General features: G+C 33.5%; 1 protein-coding gene across 1 annotated transcript in view; it reads right to left on the reverse strand.

The window, feature by feature from the left end:
- Positions 1 to 16,891, reverse strand: part of RNF145 (ring finger protein 145) — a 105,588-nt gene that overhangs the window by 24,251 nt on the left and 64,446 nt on the right. The window contains exons 6-8 of the mRNA XM_007473959.3: positions 15,973 to 16,148; positions 5,819 to 5,959; positions 4,826 to 5,008 (exon numbers count right to left, since the gene is read on the reverse strand). Coding sequence (XP_007474021.1) covers positions 4,826 to 5,008; positions 5,819 to 5,959; positions 15,973 to 16,148 — 500 coding nt within the window. The remainder of the gene's footprint in view (positions 1 to 4,825; positions 5,009 to 5,818; positions 5,960 to 15,972; positions 16,149 to 16,891) is intronic.

Genomic DNA, 16,891 nt, shown 5'->3' on the forward strand with positions numbered 1-16,891 from the left:
TATATCCATAGAATCAAAATCTAAAGAATTCCATGCACCCACTACCCCCCTCCTTTCTCTCTTTTAGCAGAATCACATTCAGATTCTCTACATCCATAGCAAGCCAAGCACACAGGCACATCAATCACTCTCTAAGCAGAAGCTGCTGTGACACACTTCACTGTATCTGTTTGTGTACAATAACCAGACAACATTGTTAAGATGCTTTAATGAAACACAAGAAAAATGATGATATTTCTGATTCTGGTCTGTCTTAAGTTACCCTTTAACCCTGTACCTAGCTGTGAAATGTTTTGTTACCTATCTCCTAAGTAATTATGATTGATTATGAAAGCTGATTAAAAGCAACAATGATTCTCTTAGCTGGTCATCCCACAGGTAAGAGGGAACTGATCCCCTGGTTACCCTGCCTATGTCATTTACCTCTATCACATATTTCTCTGTTGTAGCAACATGATATGCAAGATGATCAAAGAATGTTAATTAAACAATCAGTTAGAAATTAATGTGTGACACATCCAAATACCTGGAAGAAATCAAGCATGTTGAAAAATGACTATGTGCCAGAAAAGCATGTAACCACTGAGCTATATAATAAACAGGAACCTGTGCCTGGCTGAACAGCTTTGTGATGCCTGAGTATCAGGTTCTGAGCACTCAGCTGTCTCCCACTCCTCATTATTCGCCTGAATGGCCCCATGTACCCAGAAGTAACCCTCGGCTTTGAAAGACTGCTGGCTGGCTTTTGAAAATACACCATGTCTTAATTCTATTCATATTCACAAGCTATACCTCTATAACTGGAATTCTCTCTCATCTTCATTTTATGAATTTCCTTCTTTCAAGTTCCAGCTAAAATCAGCCCTCACTCAAGAAGCATTTCCCAATCCCTCTTAATGCTAATGTGTTCCTTTTAAGATTATCACCAGTTTATCCTATTTGTTTACGTAGTTATTGGCATGTTGTTTCCTTGTTTAGACTGTGAATTCCTTGATAGGAGAGGATTCTGTTGTGGTCTTTCTTTGTATGCCCACAGCTTAGTACAGTGCCTGGCACATAAGAAATGCTTGTTGATTTGACTAGACTACTGAGGGACCAGTTGACATTAGCTAGTATAATCTGTAGTGGACCAATTAGCAGAACTTTGTGATTTCCTCTAGTTTTGTTCGGTTGTAAATAAGAACAAAGTAGTGGGGTAGTGGAAACAACCTAGGTTTAGAGCCTGGCAAAGTATAATTGGTAGCAGAGAAAGGGAACAAGGGATTTTAGAGAAAAAAAGGGAAAAAAAAGAAAAGGAAAGGAAAGAGTAGAATTGAATTTGTTCACCAAGGGTTCCTTAATGGGGAGAAGAGTATATAATCTGAGCAAGGTGAGCAAGGAAAAGTAATGAGGGATGGAGGGATTACATATCACAATAAAGATAAAGAATAGGCTTAGGAGACAGGAGAGATGGAAAGAGAAAAGATTATTATCAGATGAAAGAAATTTAAAGTTTGAGAAAGTAGAATATTAAATATAATCACACTAGTGGTGATGACAAGATTAAGTATATGACCATCCCTATATGTGGCTGAGATAAAATGGAAGAATAGCTTGTGAGGCTGAGTTGACTAAGAAACTTAAGGAACTAAGGAACCTAAGATTAGGGTATTACATAAATAATAAATCACCCTTCTTCATAAATAAATTTCTTATCTATAATGTCATGTTCCTTCCCCTCTCCCCACCCCAAGAAGCAATAGATACAGTTATCACATCTGACAACACAAGCAACATTCTGCTCTCATCATCTGCCAAGAAAAGAAAAGTATATTGAACTACTGAACTTAGTTATTTGTTCATTTGTAGAACAATTATCATGATTTCACTAGTGATATTTTTGAAAGCAGTTTTCATTTATTTAATTAGGTTGTTTTCATAATATCATTCTCATTTAGATGTAAAAACGAAGGCAATAATGAGAATAGGGATCTAAAGAAGTTAGTGATGAAGCCGAGAACAGAAAATCCAGGTCTCCAAATTAAGATCATTAGTTTTTTCTCATTAGAGTCAAAAAAGGTCTCCTGATTAAAACTATTAGAAAAAGATGAAGATTTCAATAGTGTTGACATTATAGGTAAAAAAAAATTGGAGTTAAGGGGTAAGTTATTCTTTTCCGTAAAGCTGGTATGTTGCAACATTCTTCTTTTTTTTTTTTTGTTTAAAATCCTTATCTTCCATCTTAGAATAAATACTGTGTATTGGTTTCAAGGCATAAGATTAGTGCTCAGGGTCACACAGCTAAGAAGTGTCTGAGGCCATATTTGAACCCAGGACCTCCCATCTCCTGGCTCTTTATCCACTGAGCCACCCAGCTGTCCCCAGTGTTGCAACATTCTAACAGATGAATCTTCAAAATAGACACAAACACAAAATAAGACTTTCTTATATTTCAAATTTGTCTGGGTCTTAATAATTTTGTGGATAAATACATAAAATTCCCCATATCTAAGAGCAGACTATTTAAAAAAACCCTTTTAATATGTACTAGAAAAGTGTGAGTATAATTTTTCAGATTCTCAAAAAGTTAATCATTCCATAAATTTATATGTGGAGCCTTGCCATCCAAAAAAGTTTAATTCTTTTTAAAAAACAAAAAATTTTTTAGCAACTTAAGGTATCTAACCATTCAACAATAAATTGCTAATTAACTTTAAATTTAATTTCAATTATATAATATCAAAATTATAGAAAGAAATATAAAATTGTAGAACATTGTACAACTCTTAGTTGGTCTCAGAGAGAGGAAGACTTGGGTTCAAGTACCGCTGGGACATGTATAGGCTACCTGATTTGAGATTAGTCACATAAAATCTCAATGTCCCAGGCAACTCTCTTAGAATATAAATTACAAAGCGATTGTTGACCTACAACTGTAAAAAGAGTTTCTTCCCTAGGAAGAATGAAATTATAGATTTAGATCAAAACAAAAACAAAAAATTAATACTTATAAAGTACTTGCAATGATTTGAAAAAATATAAATGGTGACCAAAGTTGTGTTTAAAAGTCATTGCTTTAATAAGAATCTAAATTAATCTCAGATCACTTACCAAATAACAGATATTGAAAGCACATATTACCCTGCTAGATGCCAGAGGAAATACTACTGAACTAACAGACAAACAAACAAAAAAACAACTCCAACCGTATCTGGTTGGGAAGACAAAGATAAGGAAATTGGAGGTTTTAATAACTACAATTAACAAAGATTAGAGCTGAGTATTTTGTTAATTGTTTACTGCTCTGGACAAGTACTTTCTTCTAATCTCAATGAGTACAACAAAACAATGATTAAGATTAAATATCTGTTATACAATTTAAACATATTCCAACAGTTTTTAAAAAATATCAACTCCATATCACTATTCATTTATTTTGACCTTATCTTAAAAGTTAAAACTAAAAAATGGAAAATGTTCCAACTTTTTTCTCCTCATTCTAAATCTATATGTCTGTTATTCCAACTTGTAACAAATTACAGAAATGAACCAAGAATTTTAAAAGTTTTGGCCAACTGTAAGAGAATCTATATGCTAGTGAAAAATTTCTCCAGCATTATATTGACAATAAACCAGGCTCAAGACTCTCTTTAAGGTAAATAGCTTTTAAAGTAAGTTATACTTTAAGGGAAAATGTATATTTTAAATATTTCTTTGTAATATTATGGATAAAGGAAAGAGAAGAAACTTTTCTGTTTTGGGGTCTAATTATACAAAACAGTGACATCTTTCAAGAACTCTTAGAGCTACCAACTGGCTATTTCCTTTCACATCTTTCCGCCTAATCATCAGCTCTCAAAATCAAAACTCAAAAAGCTATGTTTGTGATAATCTAAATATCTGAAATTGACTTGAGGACTGGGAACTTATTACTAAATAATTATTTGAGAATTAGGGGAAAAAAAACAATACTTTTCCTTCCAAATAATGCCTTCCATAGTTTTTTTCCCTTTATAATACAATAGCTTCCTATAATTCTATAACCAATGACCATATGACCCTCTCAAAAAATACAAATAAAAGGTATATGAAGGTTGCATTTTAAGCTATCCTTCTCTAAATTGCTTTGTAGTGATCTTACATTAACTACATAACCAATTATCTTCTTGCTGAACTAAATAATAATTTAGTAAAATTTTTATAAAAATATTTTTGCACCATAAAATCTCTATGACAAATGTAGGCAGGGAAGGAGCCTATGCCTTCATTTAACTCCAACTGGACTGCAGTGAGTATCTAAGGTTACAAAGCAAAACATAGTTTGAATCATCCCATAACTACCTCACTGGAAAAAAAATACTGTTACCCCTAATCAATTTCTCCTAGTATTTATCTCTTTCTGATGATCTTTCTCCTTATTTCCCTTTCTTATCCCCACCCCTATTATTGTTTCTTAATTGGTGAAAAGCGAACTATACTTTTTGTTATTTTATTTACTGAATTGCTTTATTTCCTGTGATTTATTTTAATGCATATGTAGAATGTTTTCTACATCTTTAAATTGCTTTTTACTATATGACCTTTGGTAATTATTACTACTGCTTTCTTCTGATTAGGTCATGATCCTAAGCTACCTTTAATAGGGCTAAAAAAGGGGGTGGGAAGAATGAGCAATATAAGAAAGCCATAATAAATATGAAGAGAAATAGAGAAATACAAAATATGATCTTCTGCCTTTTATTTTTCAACTTTTTAAAGACCATCAACTTTTACCTATATCTCCTAAATCATGAAACTAAACTTATATTTTAAAAAAAGTTTTAACAATTTCAAGGTAATTTCTTACTTGTCTCTTGATGCTCCCAGCGCCAAAACAATGGGATCTGCAATTTCTAACATTGACTGAAGGATAGAAGCCACCACAATAAAAAGTATAATACTGAGCAGGAATGCCCGATGAACAACTTGTAGTTCTATAAGACCAGTTTGCACTGCCAGAATTAAGAGTGTAACTCCTTCTGTCATCCCCCTACAGTTCATTTGGGAGAGAAAAAAATAAAAATAAATCAAATTTTAGTTTATTTCCATTAAGTGAAGAAATACTAAACAGATGTTTAAATAACAAATGCTAGTGAATACAGACGTCAATAAATTCCAGGTGACCATATTTAAACCAAAAATAATAGATTTAAAAGTTTGCAACTTTTTTTCACAAAGGACAGAAACACTACATTGGTTAATTTTCCAGTTTCAATTCATGACTAAAATTTATTAATTTAAAAATCATTTCAGCATACTGTCTTTGCAGAGTCTGCTTTGTGTTACATTTTTACATTTGCCTTTATTTTGCACATGAAAGACAATTATCTGAATATAAAATACACGCACAGACATTGACAAAGCTAGGAAAACCTGCTCTATCACTTGTGAGAATAGAAATTGATAAAGATATGCATATATGTAAATAGAGCTATATCCATCCTCACAAACAAAAGAGCAACCTTTCTCATGTAGCACCATCAATGTAAAAGTTCCACTTAAGTGGCATCCACTGACATTAAAGCAATTTGTTAAATTTTAAGGCATTTACACTCTTATGATCCAATGGTAATACATATTTTTGGAAATTTTTGTGATTTCTTAGTACTTTTTGCTAAATTTAAATATATTTTAAAAACTAAATCTTTTTCCCTTATAAATTTCCTTTTAAAATTTCTAAAGGATTAAATAAAAATATAATTCTGAAATTTAAAATCAACTCTAGGAAGTTTAAATGTCTAAGCTATAAGATATCTATTTCTAAATATATGCTTTGATTTTCTCAGAATACTAAACTCACCGATTCATGGCAGGATCATTCATGAAGGCCCGATAGCCCTGCAAGTAAAACTTGCAGAGTGTCAAAACACCCAAGGCAACAAAAGAGACTGTGAATACCAAACCCAAAAGTGAGTATGGAGTGCTACAGCATTCAGCAATACTGAAAGAAAGAAGAAAATAAAAAATTTAATATAATTATTTAAGTCATAATGGAAGCGCTGGATCTAAAATGACCTCCTCCTAAAACAAGCTCCTCAATTTCCTTTGTGTTAAAACTTTCCAAACCAAAACTTTATATAAGGTGAAATCATCACTTTTCTATTTAACATCCCCTCCAATTATTTAAATTTTTATCTATCCAAGATGTTGTCATTTGCCTAGTATAAATCTGTGTAAAAGGGATAAACTTCAATGACATAAAGTATGCTCTAAGGTAATTGTGCATAAATGACATATTTGTACATAGAAATCTCCATTGATTGAAAATATATTTACATGGATTAGTATGTATTAGAATAGAAAATATTTAGTTTCCTGTTGAGACTTAAAATATGCTCATATTATATTAGATTATAACTTATACTATTATCTTACTCTGTTCCTTGATAAGAAACACTACTTGGGGGGAAGAGGGGATCATTTATTACTTTAGGTATGAATCCATCTTATAGAGTTTCACCAAAATTTTGATCAAAATATTAAAAGGATAAATATTGTCTACCAAGATAAAACTTTTTAAAGTGAGCTCAAATGTCGTGATGCAAATATAAACACTTCTGGTTTCTATGAGAAAAGCCTATTAAAACTTTCAAAAGCTAACTATTTAAAAGATTTATTATTTTATTTATATACAATCTTTTTCTTTTAATACAGAAATGCTTTTTTATATGGTTTTGTAAAATTTGGAATAAAAATTTTTTTAACTTCCAGAAGATGAATAAATACCACATGCTTTTGTGTTTATAAATGTTGTATGTTGCTAAGTATGATCCAATTATTTCTGGATGAATTAATGATTAGAACAGTTTGAGTAAAAACCAGTCTATTGAATTTCTCTTAGGAGAAAAGAATTGTGATGTTAGTAAAAAATGTTCATTGTAGGTTTTAAGGAAGCAAAAAAGAAACTGGGAAAATTGATGAAGTTTCTTTCTTCCTCTGCAGTCACTTCTTTCCAATTACAGTCATAGACCATTGTAAAACTCAGAGTTTTAACTTTATGTTTTGGCATATAGAACATAAGAAACAAAGAACTGTAGCATAAACAGAAAACATGATGCCTTTTTTTTGGTCTGAGATATAAAATAGTGACAATGAATATGGAAGGCATATCTCTCTGGAAGGGATAAGCATTCTCTAGAAGGGAAGAAACCTAATTTTGAACACCAACTCTTGAGGCTTATAAGTCTGGAATAGATTACTTCTACCCTTTAGGCCTCCATTTTCTCACTGTGAAATGGCACTAATATTCCTACCTAATTCATATGGCTAAAAGAAAAGCACTTTATAAAAGTGAGCTATACTAATTATAATTTTTTAAACCCTGACCTTCCATCTCAGCATCAATATTACATATTGATTTCAGAGCAGTAGAGAGATATAGGCTAGGCAATGGCAGTTAAATGACTTGCACAGGGTCACACAGCTAGTTAGTGTGTGAGGCCACATTTAAACCCAGGACCTCCCATCTCTGGGTCTCACTCTCAATCCAATGAGTCATCTAGCTGTTCCCTTAATTTACTAAATTTTCTTTAAAAACCTCCTACTAGATGTAAGCTTTTTGAGGTTAGGAGAGGTATTGCATAGCTTCATATCCCTCATACCTAGCACAGTACTCAGCATCTAGTGGCACTTAATAAATAAGGATTACACTCTTAATGAAGAGAGCACGGTCCTTGGCATAAAGAAAGCCCAAGTTTGAATCCTGTCTCCAGCTACTTTTTGGCTGTGTGACCCTGAGCTAGTCAATTAACATTTCTATGCTTTAGATTCCTCATTTTAAAAATTGAGATAACAGTATCTACCATCTTCTCAGGATGAAATGAACATAATATGGTGCTGTGTAAACCTTAAGTGCTCTATAAGTGTTAGATATTGTCATAGTTTGTTTAATTGAAATACCAACTTTTCTGAATGGTTGTTTTTTAATGAATATGTAAATTCTTTTTCAAATTACCCTAAATAATCAGTTCCTCAATGTACTCTCCTCCCATGATCTAGTCTTCTTCCTGTACCTCAGCCAGACACAAAGCTGGTTATTCTTGTTCAACCTTGTTATCATCCACAAATGTACCACCTCCATGTTAAGAGAATTCTGAAATTCCTTTTCTGACCATAATCTATTGGCCTTTCACATTTCCCTCTGCCTTCTTCATATGACTCACTTACATTATCCTCACTGTGACTTCCAGACTCCTGACCCTCAGTTATCTCTCAAGGTATCTCCCCAGAACTAAGCACTCACTCTGCACCCCCCCCCCCCCCGCCACTTCTCAACTCTTTGGTGAATAAATTCACTCTACACTTGTCTTCCTCCCTTGAATCCCTATCCCCATTATCATATTGTCAATCATGAACAACCAAGTCTAGCTCTGGATCACTCCCTCCATTTGTCACCTTCATGCTACTGAACAAAGTAGAGAAAATCATACAAATGTTCTGGCTGGAACCACTACAAATTTATGTTACAAAAAACCAACTAGCCCTCATTGCCCTATGGCAGTCCTGTCTATACCTTCCTAATCAACTCACTATTCTACTCTCCAGGGTAAGAGTGGCTCTTCCAAACCTTTTCATCACTCCTGAAACCTACCAGGGCTCTCTTTCTCTCCCACTGCTCACTTAGCTAAGAACCTTGCCTCAAATTTTACAGAAAAAAAAATGAGGCTGTCATGAACTTCCTCATCACCCTAATCACTCAGATGCTTTCTTCCCCCTTTCTCCTCCATCTGTTTCACATGATGAAATGGGCTGACTGCTTACTAAAATGTTAACTCCTTTACCTGTTCATTCAAATGATCTCATTCCATCCCATCTCCTTTTAACAGACTATCCTTTCTATCATTCCTACTCTTTCACTTATTTTCAATCTTTCCTTCTCTACTGGTTCATCCCATACTACCTATAAGCATGCCTATGCCTCCCCTATCTTGAAAAAGCCCCCATTAGCTCGTTACATCTCAGCTAACTATTGTTCTATGTCTCTTCTGCCCTGGTAACAAAAATTTCTCAAAATGGCCACTTGTAATCAGTACCTCCACTTTATCACCTCTCACTCACTTCTTAATGCCTTACAATTTGACTTCCAAACTTATCATTCCACCAAAACAGTTCTCTCTAAAGTTACTAATGATTTCCGAAGTGCCAAATACAATGGCTTTTTCTGAATCCTCACTCTCCTTGACCTCTATACAGCTTTTGGCAGTGTTCCTACTCTCCTCTTTAATACTTTCTTTTTGCTGGGTTCTCAGGACATTGCTCTCTCCTCATTTCCTTCCTTCCTATCTGGCCCCTCCTCGTTCTACTCATCCAGATAATACCCTTTAACTATAGGAGTCCCTTGTCCTCTATAGGAATTCCAGTCCTCTTTTCTTCTCATTTTATACTATTTTACTTGGTGATCTCATCAGCTCCCACAGATTTAATTCCAATTTCTATGATGATAATTCAGAGATCTACCTATCCTGCCCAATATCTCTACTGGCCTCCAATCTTGTGTTTCCAACTGCCTTTCAGAAATTTTTGACTGGATGTCCAGTAAACCATCTTAAACTTGATATGTATGAAACAAGTCATTATCTTTCTCTTTAACCCTACCTTCCTTAATCCTATAGAGGTCAAAATCATCCTCCCAGGATTTCAGGAATCATCCCCAATTCTTCACTATTTCTCCTTCCCACATATTCTTTTTCCCCATAGGCCCTTGCCAAGGCCTTTCAATGTAACATTTTCAACATCTCTGGGATACACTCCCTTTTCTCCTCTGACATTCTCACCACCTTTGGTATAGGCCATTACCACACCTCATGCCTTGATTAATACAACAATGAATCTACTTGTCTCTTCTCTCTCCACTCCATTTGTCCTCCATTTAGTCACAAAAGTGATTTTTCAAATGCAAATTAAAACAACTCTGAGATACCACCACTATTAGACTGGCAAATATAACAAAAAAGAAAAATGCCATATGTTAAAGGAGACATGGGGAAATGGGGACATTAATGCACTGTTGGGAGAACTGTGAACTGATACAACCATTCTGGAGAGCAATCCAGAACCATGTCTAACAAGCCATAAAATTGTGCATAACCTTCAACCTGACAAAACCACTACTAGATCTGTATCCCAATGAGATCAAAGGAAAGGGAAAAAGATCAATTTATTTGTAGCAGTTCTTTTTGTGGTGGCAAGGAATTAGAAACTAAGGGAATGTCCATCAATAAGGGAATGGCTGAACAAGTTATACTATATCATTGCAAGAGAATATTATTTTGCCATAAGAAATGACACAAACAGGACAATTTTAGAAAAACCTGGAAAGACTTGTATGAACTGACAGAGCTGAACTGACAGCAAGCTGAATCAGAAGAACACTGTACACAGTAACCAAAATATTGCATAAATGATTAACTGTGGATGACTAAATTATTTTCAGTAATCCAAGGATCTAAGATAACTCCAAGGGACTCATGATGAAAAATACTATTTACTGTCACAGAAGGAACTAATGGAGTCTGAATGCAGACTCTTATCATAGTCCAGGCTGCCCTGAGGTATATGTTAGGTCTTCTGAGATCATCTACCAAATTCCCTCAACTAAGGAAGCCAACTCTCCCAGGCAACCATTCCCTCCTTTTAAGGGTGAGGGAAGCTAGAGCTTCAGATGGATCAGTTCTACTACTCCACTTCTATGTGGATGACCCTGTGCTGAGGGGATCTTATCCCCTCCCTTACCCTCCCCAGTAGCCTGACCTGACCATCAACATTCCTCACATAACACAGTTACACCAGGTTTGTGTCCATTATGGCTATACATCAATAAAATGGAGGGGGCAGGTCTTTTCAAGAATTTTGCCTTCTTGGAGTGACACAGAGCTGGAGAGACAAGTGAGGGGAGAGAAAGATAAATGGAAACTAGGCACACGTGGTTTGAGATCTTAGAAGGCAGCTAGATTTAATTTTAGTCTTATCTACCCATTCTATTAATAAATTTTATAAAATATATATCTAGGTAGAAATATTAATATTAATTTAATCCTAACAACCCTAAGGCTAGGGGTTCACTGTAAAATGAAACTGGCCTAAAAATTCTACAAATAAAATTTGAAATCATTTCTTCCTGACTCCAGGCCCAACACTACTGAGACCTTTTCACCTCTAAAAAAATCTTTATGAGAGCTATTTACATACATTTTGGGAGCATTCTTGACAAAAATATAAGAAAACTGGAAAGTCCCCACAAATAATATCTATTACAAACCACAACTTAGAGCGACCCAAACAATAAAAGGTGAAAAGAAAAATATTTTGTTTATTTTACAATTTGATAAAGAATAAAATGCAAATACCCAATAGAATGTCTTTTATTCATATATTAACATGTAAGACTGCTTGAACTTTGGTCAGTATGCTTTGAGTATTAATATCTCAAGTAAAGCATAAAAAAGGGAGTTTTATGCTTGCCAAAATGAATGCAATTAAAAGGAAAAATATCAAGCACAGAGTCCAAATTGCAGAGGATTTTTCTATAAACAGTAATTTTACAGTCCTGTTTATATATAACACTACAATTTCTTGAAGTGCTGAGAAAACAGTTTGCTAAACCACAACTCCTCAAAAATTTACAGTTAACATGGAAAACAAGTAGATCATAGACTGATAGCTTGAAGAAATCTTAGACATCAACTAGTCCAATCCTTTCACTTTACAAATAAAGAACCTTAGGCCCCAAGGAGGTTAAATAAGCTCACTACTGAAGGCCACACATAACAAGCAGGAAAGCTAGTGTTCAAATCCAGTTCTTTGACTCTGAATTCAAGATTCTTTCCACTATAACATTAAGTCAGGTATGCCTATCACTCAGACAATAATGACTGAATTAATCCATCAGAACATATATCCATAGTAAAGACAGTGCAGATGGTAAATAAGCATAGCTCCAAAATGAATAATGAGAGAAGTGGTCTGGAATGAAATCTTAAGAAATTGTGCCATATTTTCAACAACCTTAAATAATAAAATTATATTTTTTTAAAATGTAATATTCTCCAAACAGCAAAGTAGAATAGTAGACAGTGCTAGGCTTTGAGTCAGGAAGGTGTGGGTTCAATGGGAAAAGTAATTTGTACAGTAACAATAACATTATAGAGAAAAACAACTTTGAAACATTCAGTGTCTCTAAACAATTCTCTAAGCCTGCAAAGAAGGTGCAGATTTTCATTGGTAGAATAAATTTTCACATCAGGAGTTGTCTATACCAATGAGCCCAAAATCTAATAATTCTTCCAGTAAATCTATATGATTGTGAGTCATGAATAATACAACTTCCAAATAATCAGAATTGCAGGTGATGTATGGTATGTATAAAAAAGCTGCAACACATAACCAAAGACCCACACAAAATTCATGTAAAAAATATAACTAAATATATATCTAACTAGAAAAACCAGTGGGTCAATCATGGAGTGAAACTGAGGCATTTGGTAACTTTCAGAGATTTGCTGGATGATCCATAGACTCATTAGGTAGATCCTCTGTAGAAGATTGACAGAAGTACATCAACAAGAGTCATACGGGATGAGAAGATATGAATGAGTTACAATCTGCATCATTAAAATCCACTAAAGTAAATACAAAGTCTTTCACATGATAAAAACTATGACTACTTAAGTATATAATAAGGAATAGTAGCTAAAACAAGTTGTTTTTATTTTTATTTTTTAAAACCCTTACCTTCAATCTTAGAATCAGCACTGTGTATTGGTTCCAAGGCAGAAGAGTGATAAGGGTTAGGCAATGGAGTTTAAGTGACTTGCCCAGGGTCACACAGCTGGGAAATGTCTGAAGTCAGATTTTAACCTAGGACCTCCCATCTCAAGGACTGGCTCTCAATCCACTGAGCTACCCAGCTACCCCCACAAGTTGTTTTTAAAAAGGAAAAAGGGAAAGCAAAAAGGTCAGTAGGTTTATGTGGTCAGAATTCTCAAATTCAGTCAGTAATTCAAGTGTAACATGGGATCAAAGTAGCTACTGTGGTCTTAGGTTGCACTATAGAAGCAGTCAGAAAGTGTTTAGAATGAGGAAGTTTTCTCTGCCCTGGCCAGATCATATCTGAAATACTGTCATCAATCTGAGCAATACATCTTAAAATGAACATTGACCAACTAGAATTTTTTGTGGCAAGAACAATCAAGTAACAAGAGGACCAATGATCACACTATATACAATAAGCTAAAGAAACGATGTTAAGTCTGGAAAAGAGAAAATTAAAAAGGGAAAAAGTATGACATCTGTTTTCAATCATTTATCACATGGCCATCATGTGATATGGCCATCATGTGGCCAATCATGGCCACAAAACTTGGAACTATGGGTGCAAATCACAGAGGCAGCATGGCAGAGCCAAAAGAAAGCTAGCCTCAAAGCAGTTGTAGGCCAAAGTTCTAGCTCTGACACATCCTGGCTCTGGGACCCTAAGCAAGACTTGAGTTCTCGGGGTTCAAGAAATAATTTTCTAGCTTTATAAAAGCTGTAGAGAAGATACTGGCTAGTGCTAGTAGAGGGAATTTCCTTGCTTGGGAGTACTCTATGCCAATAAAATTATAGGTTCAGTTTTTATCATTATCATGTAGAAGAGACATGAAATTTGTTCTTGATTCTAAGCAGACAGAATGTGGAGCAATAGGCAAAACTGACAGATTTTTTACTTAATGCAAGAGGAAATTTCCTACTAATTGGAACAATCCAAAAGTAGAACTATCTTCAGACATAGGGAGTTCCTTATTAGTTTCTAGTGAGTGACAGAAACATCCTCATACAAAGATCAAATGACTACTCCTAAGACTGATATAGAGGGAATTCTTTCTCAGGTATAGATTAGAATAAATGGTTCTATGGTTCTGCTCAACTTGGACATTCTGTGATTAAAGTCACTAAAGATTCTCATTCTCTACTTGAATCATTACTCTGACAATCAGACTAAACATTAAAGTTTGATTGGTGAAACAGAAGTTGCCAAAGATAACATTTTTAAAAGCATCATGGTGTTATTATTATAGTAAAAGGGACATTATTTTTTCAATAATTCAAAAGATTTGGGGGCAGCTGGGTGGCTCAGTGGATTGAGAGTCAGGCCTAAAGATGGGAGGTCCTAGATTCAAAACTGGCCTCAGACACTTCCTAGCTATGTGACCCTGGGCAAGTCACTTAACCCTCATTGCCTAGCCCTTACCACTCTTCTTACCTTGGAACCAATAAACAGTATTGATTCCAAGACAGAAGGTAAGATTTTTAAAAAGTAATAATAATTCAAAAGATTTGTGATTTTACTCACTGCTGCAAACTGCAATACTGCTCTATTACTTTGAGATGCTATGGCTAAAAATTTTTACCATCTGACGGCAAACCTTCTAAAAAAGGTTTACATAATTAGACTGGTCTTTGGATATCAGGCAAATACTACATCACTATTTTTACACAAAGTCTTTTTAGAAAAAAAACTTCCCAGAATTTGTAGTCTTCTTATATCACTTGAAACAATCCTAAGGTAACCTCGATTCAAAGATGAGGCATCAGAATATAATTTTTAAGAGGAGGGAAGTTAAATTACCTATTAAAATTTGTTTTATCTTGATATTCTATTCACTGAATGTATATGAAATAGTTACCAAAAAGTCAAAACTATTGTTCCTTTTCAAAAGACAAAAACTACAGGATCATGGAGATGTTATTCAGTGAAATTTACTTTGTTATATCAAGTATAAGCATTTCAACTTTTCCCATAATTCTGGCACTGATAGACTTCTTTAACTATTCTACAGCCTTAAAAAATATTATTTAGTGTGTATTTATATCACCTACATATCCCACTGCATTATTCTCCTGCCCTTCCCCAAAGTGCCATCACTTAAAATAAAGGGGGAGTCATATTGGAAAAAAAAAATGCAACATTATATGCGATTTCACACAAATTGTCTCCACTTTCTGCAAAAAAACGCAGAGGGAGGGGGTGTCTTCTTATATATGTAGTCTTCTAATACCATTTTAAAATTTTGTTTAAAAAATGGAAATTTACTTTTAAGTAGAAATTAAGTTAATTTCGATTGATTTAAATATGAATATTCTTTGGCATATCTTACTTTTTGTTATTTCATATGGATGAAAATAGCTTTGATAATATATGACATCCAATCAACAAATATTCAGGAAATAATTATTAAATGCCAGGTCCTAACAGTACAAAAATAAGGAATGAAATAATCCCAATTTCAAGGAGCTAAAATTCAAATAGGCAGGTAGGTAGCAGAGTGTCAGGCTTGACCTGTCTTTTTTTAAACTAATTATGGGCCAAAGAAAAAAACAAATAAATATCTGTTAGATTCTGGATATCTTTAAATTGGGAAATGAAAGCCTATCATTACAAGATATAAGGGCAGGATGAGTAAGACCAAGGAAGAAGTGACTGTTTGGAGAAAAGAAAACAGGTGACATTAAGGGCAAAAAATTTTTTTTTCTAAATCAAATACTTACATAATAATGTTTAACATTTCTCTTGAAGAATATTTACTATTTAATGAATCTGATATTTGCATTATTTCCCTAACCATGAGATATTCCAATATGGTTTTCCCAATAAAGAAAAGAGGTATTTGTTTTTTTCAAATTAGTTCAATCTGAATAATAAAAATATTTTAAAATTTGCTATATCTAGCACTCTTTACCCAGTATGAAAATCTTATTAAACTTATTTCTATAATGTATTCAATGAAATACATATTGAAATAAAGTCAATAACTCATCTGTTATACCAGGACTAGCCATAAAAAGCAAATGCCAAAATACTTAGCCAATTATATAACATGAAATATTTGCTAGAATAATGAATAACAACAAAGTTCATCATTCTTCTATTAGGTTTTATGTTCCTATGGGAAATGGTATCATGTTTTTGCTAATTACCTTGTCAGAAAAAGGAAAAGAAGCCTCTCCCGTGATGCAGGCTGATCTCGTGTACTAAAATATGAGTAAATCTGAAGAGCAAATAAGACAAGCCAGAAGACCATGAAAAGAACTGGGACAACCAGCTGATTCCATAAGGACATTCCCAAAGCCAAAAGGCCATATACTTCCACTACCTGAATATGGAAACAATACAAATCCAATTAATATGTGAGACCATTTAATAATGAAATTAATAATTAAGTGATTACATAATCATATTCCAAGAGAGAAGATTCTAAAGAAACTTACTTTGATTCAGAGGAAAATGAGAACAGTTTTTCTTTTCTAGCAAGACTTCTTTGATTAACATTTATTTTTTTAATAAAAATTAAAGGAATTCAATAATTATAAAATCTTGGATTTCTTAGCTTTACAACTGGCATAACCTAACTCATAATTGAAAATGATATTTCAATAAACTAAAAATTGACCTTTCTAATCAGTTATAAAAATACTATAATAATGCTTTAAACTTGTCTTTGATCTCTATCACCTAGCATAATACTTCATAAATTTGTGTTCTGTCTCACAATAGATTGTATGTAGGGTTTAAAAAAAATTTTTTTAATTGGATTGTAGATAATTATACAAATAATGTGGCTTTAAAAAAAGAATTTTATTAATTTTATAAAAACTGCCACTGATCTATGAACAATTTTTAGACATTATTAACTTATAATTATATTATAGAACCTAAATATTCAATTCCTATTTTAAAAGTTGAATGTGGGATAAAAAATGTAAAATATGTTATTCAATTCACAAAAGTTCACAGAAAAAACCTATATCTTTTATTATGCTATATTCAAACCAAGTATTTTCATAAGAATTTCCATTTAACCTCTGAGTTTGTTTCCTCCTCTGCACAATAAAAATG

The sequence above is a fragment of the Monodelphis domestica genome, chromosome 1, assembly GCF_027887165.1.
Source record: "Monodelphis domestica isolate mMonDom1 chromosome 1, mMonDom1.pri, whole genome shotgun sequence".
Classification (NCBI taxonomy): Eukaryota; Metazoa; Chordata; class Mammalia; order Didelphimorphia; family Didelphidae; genus Monodelphis; species Monodelphis domestica.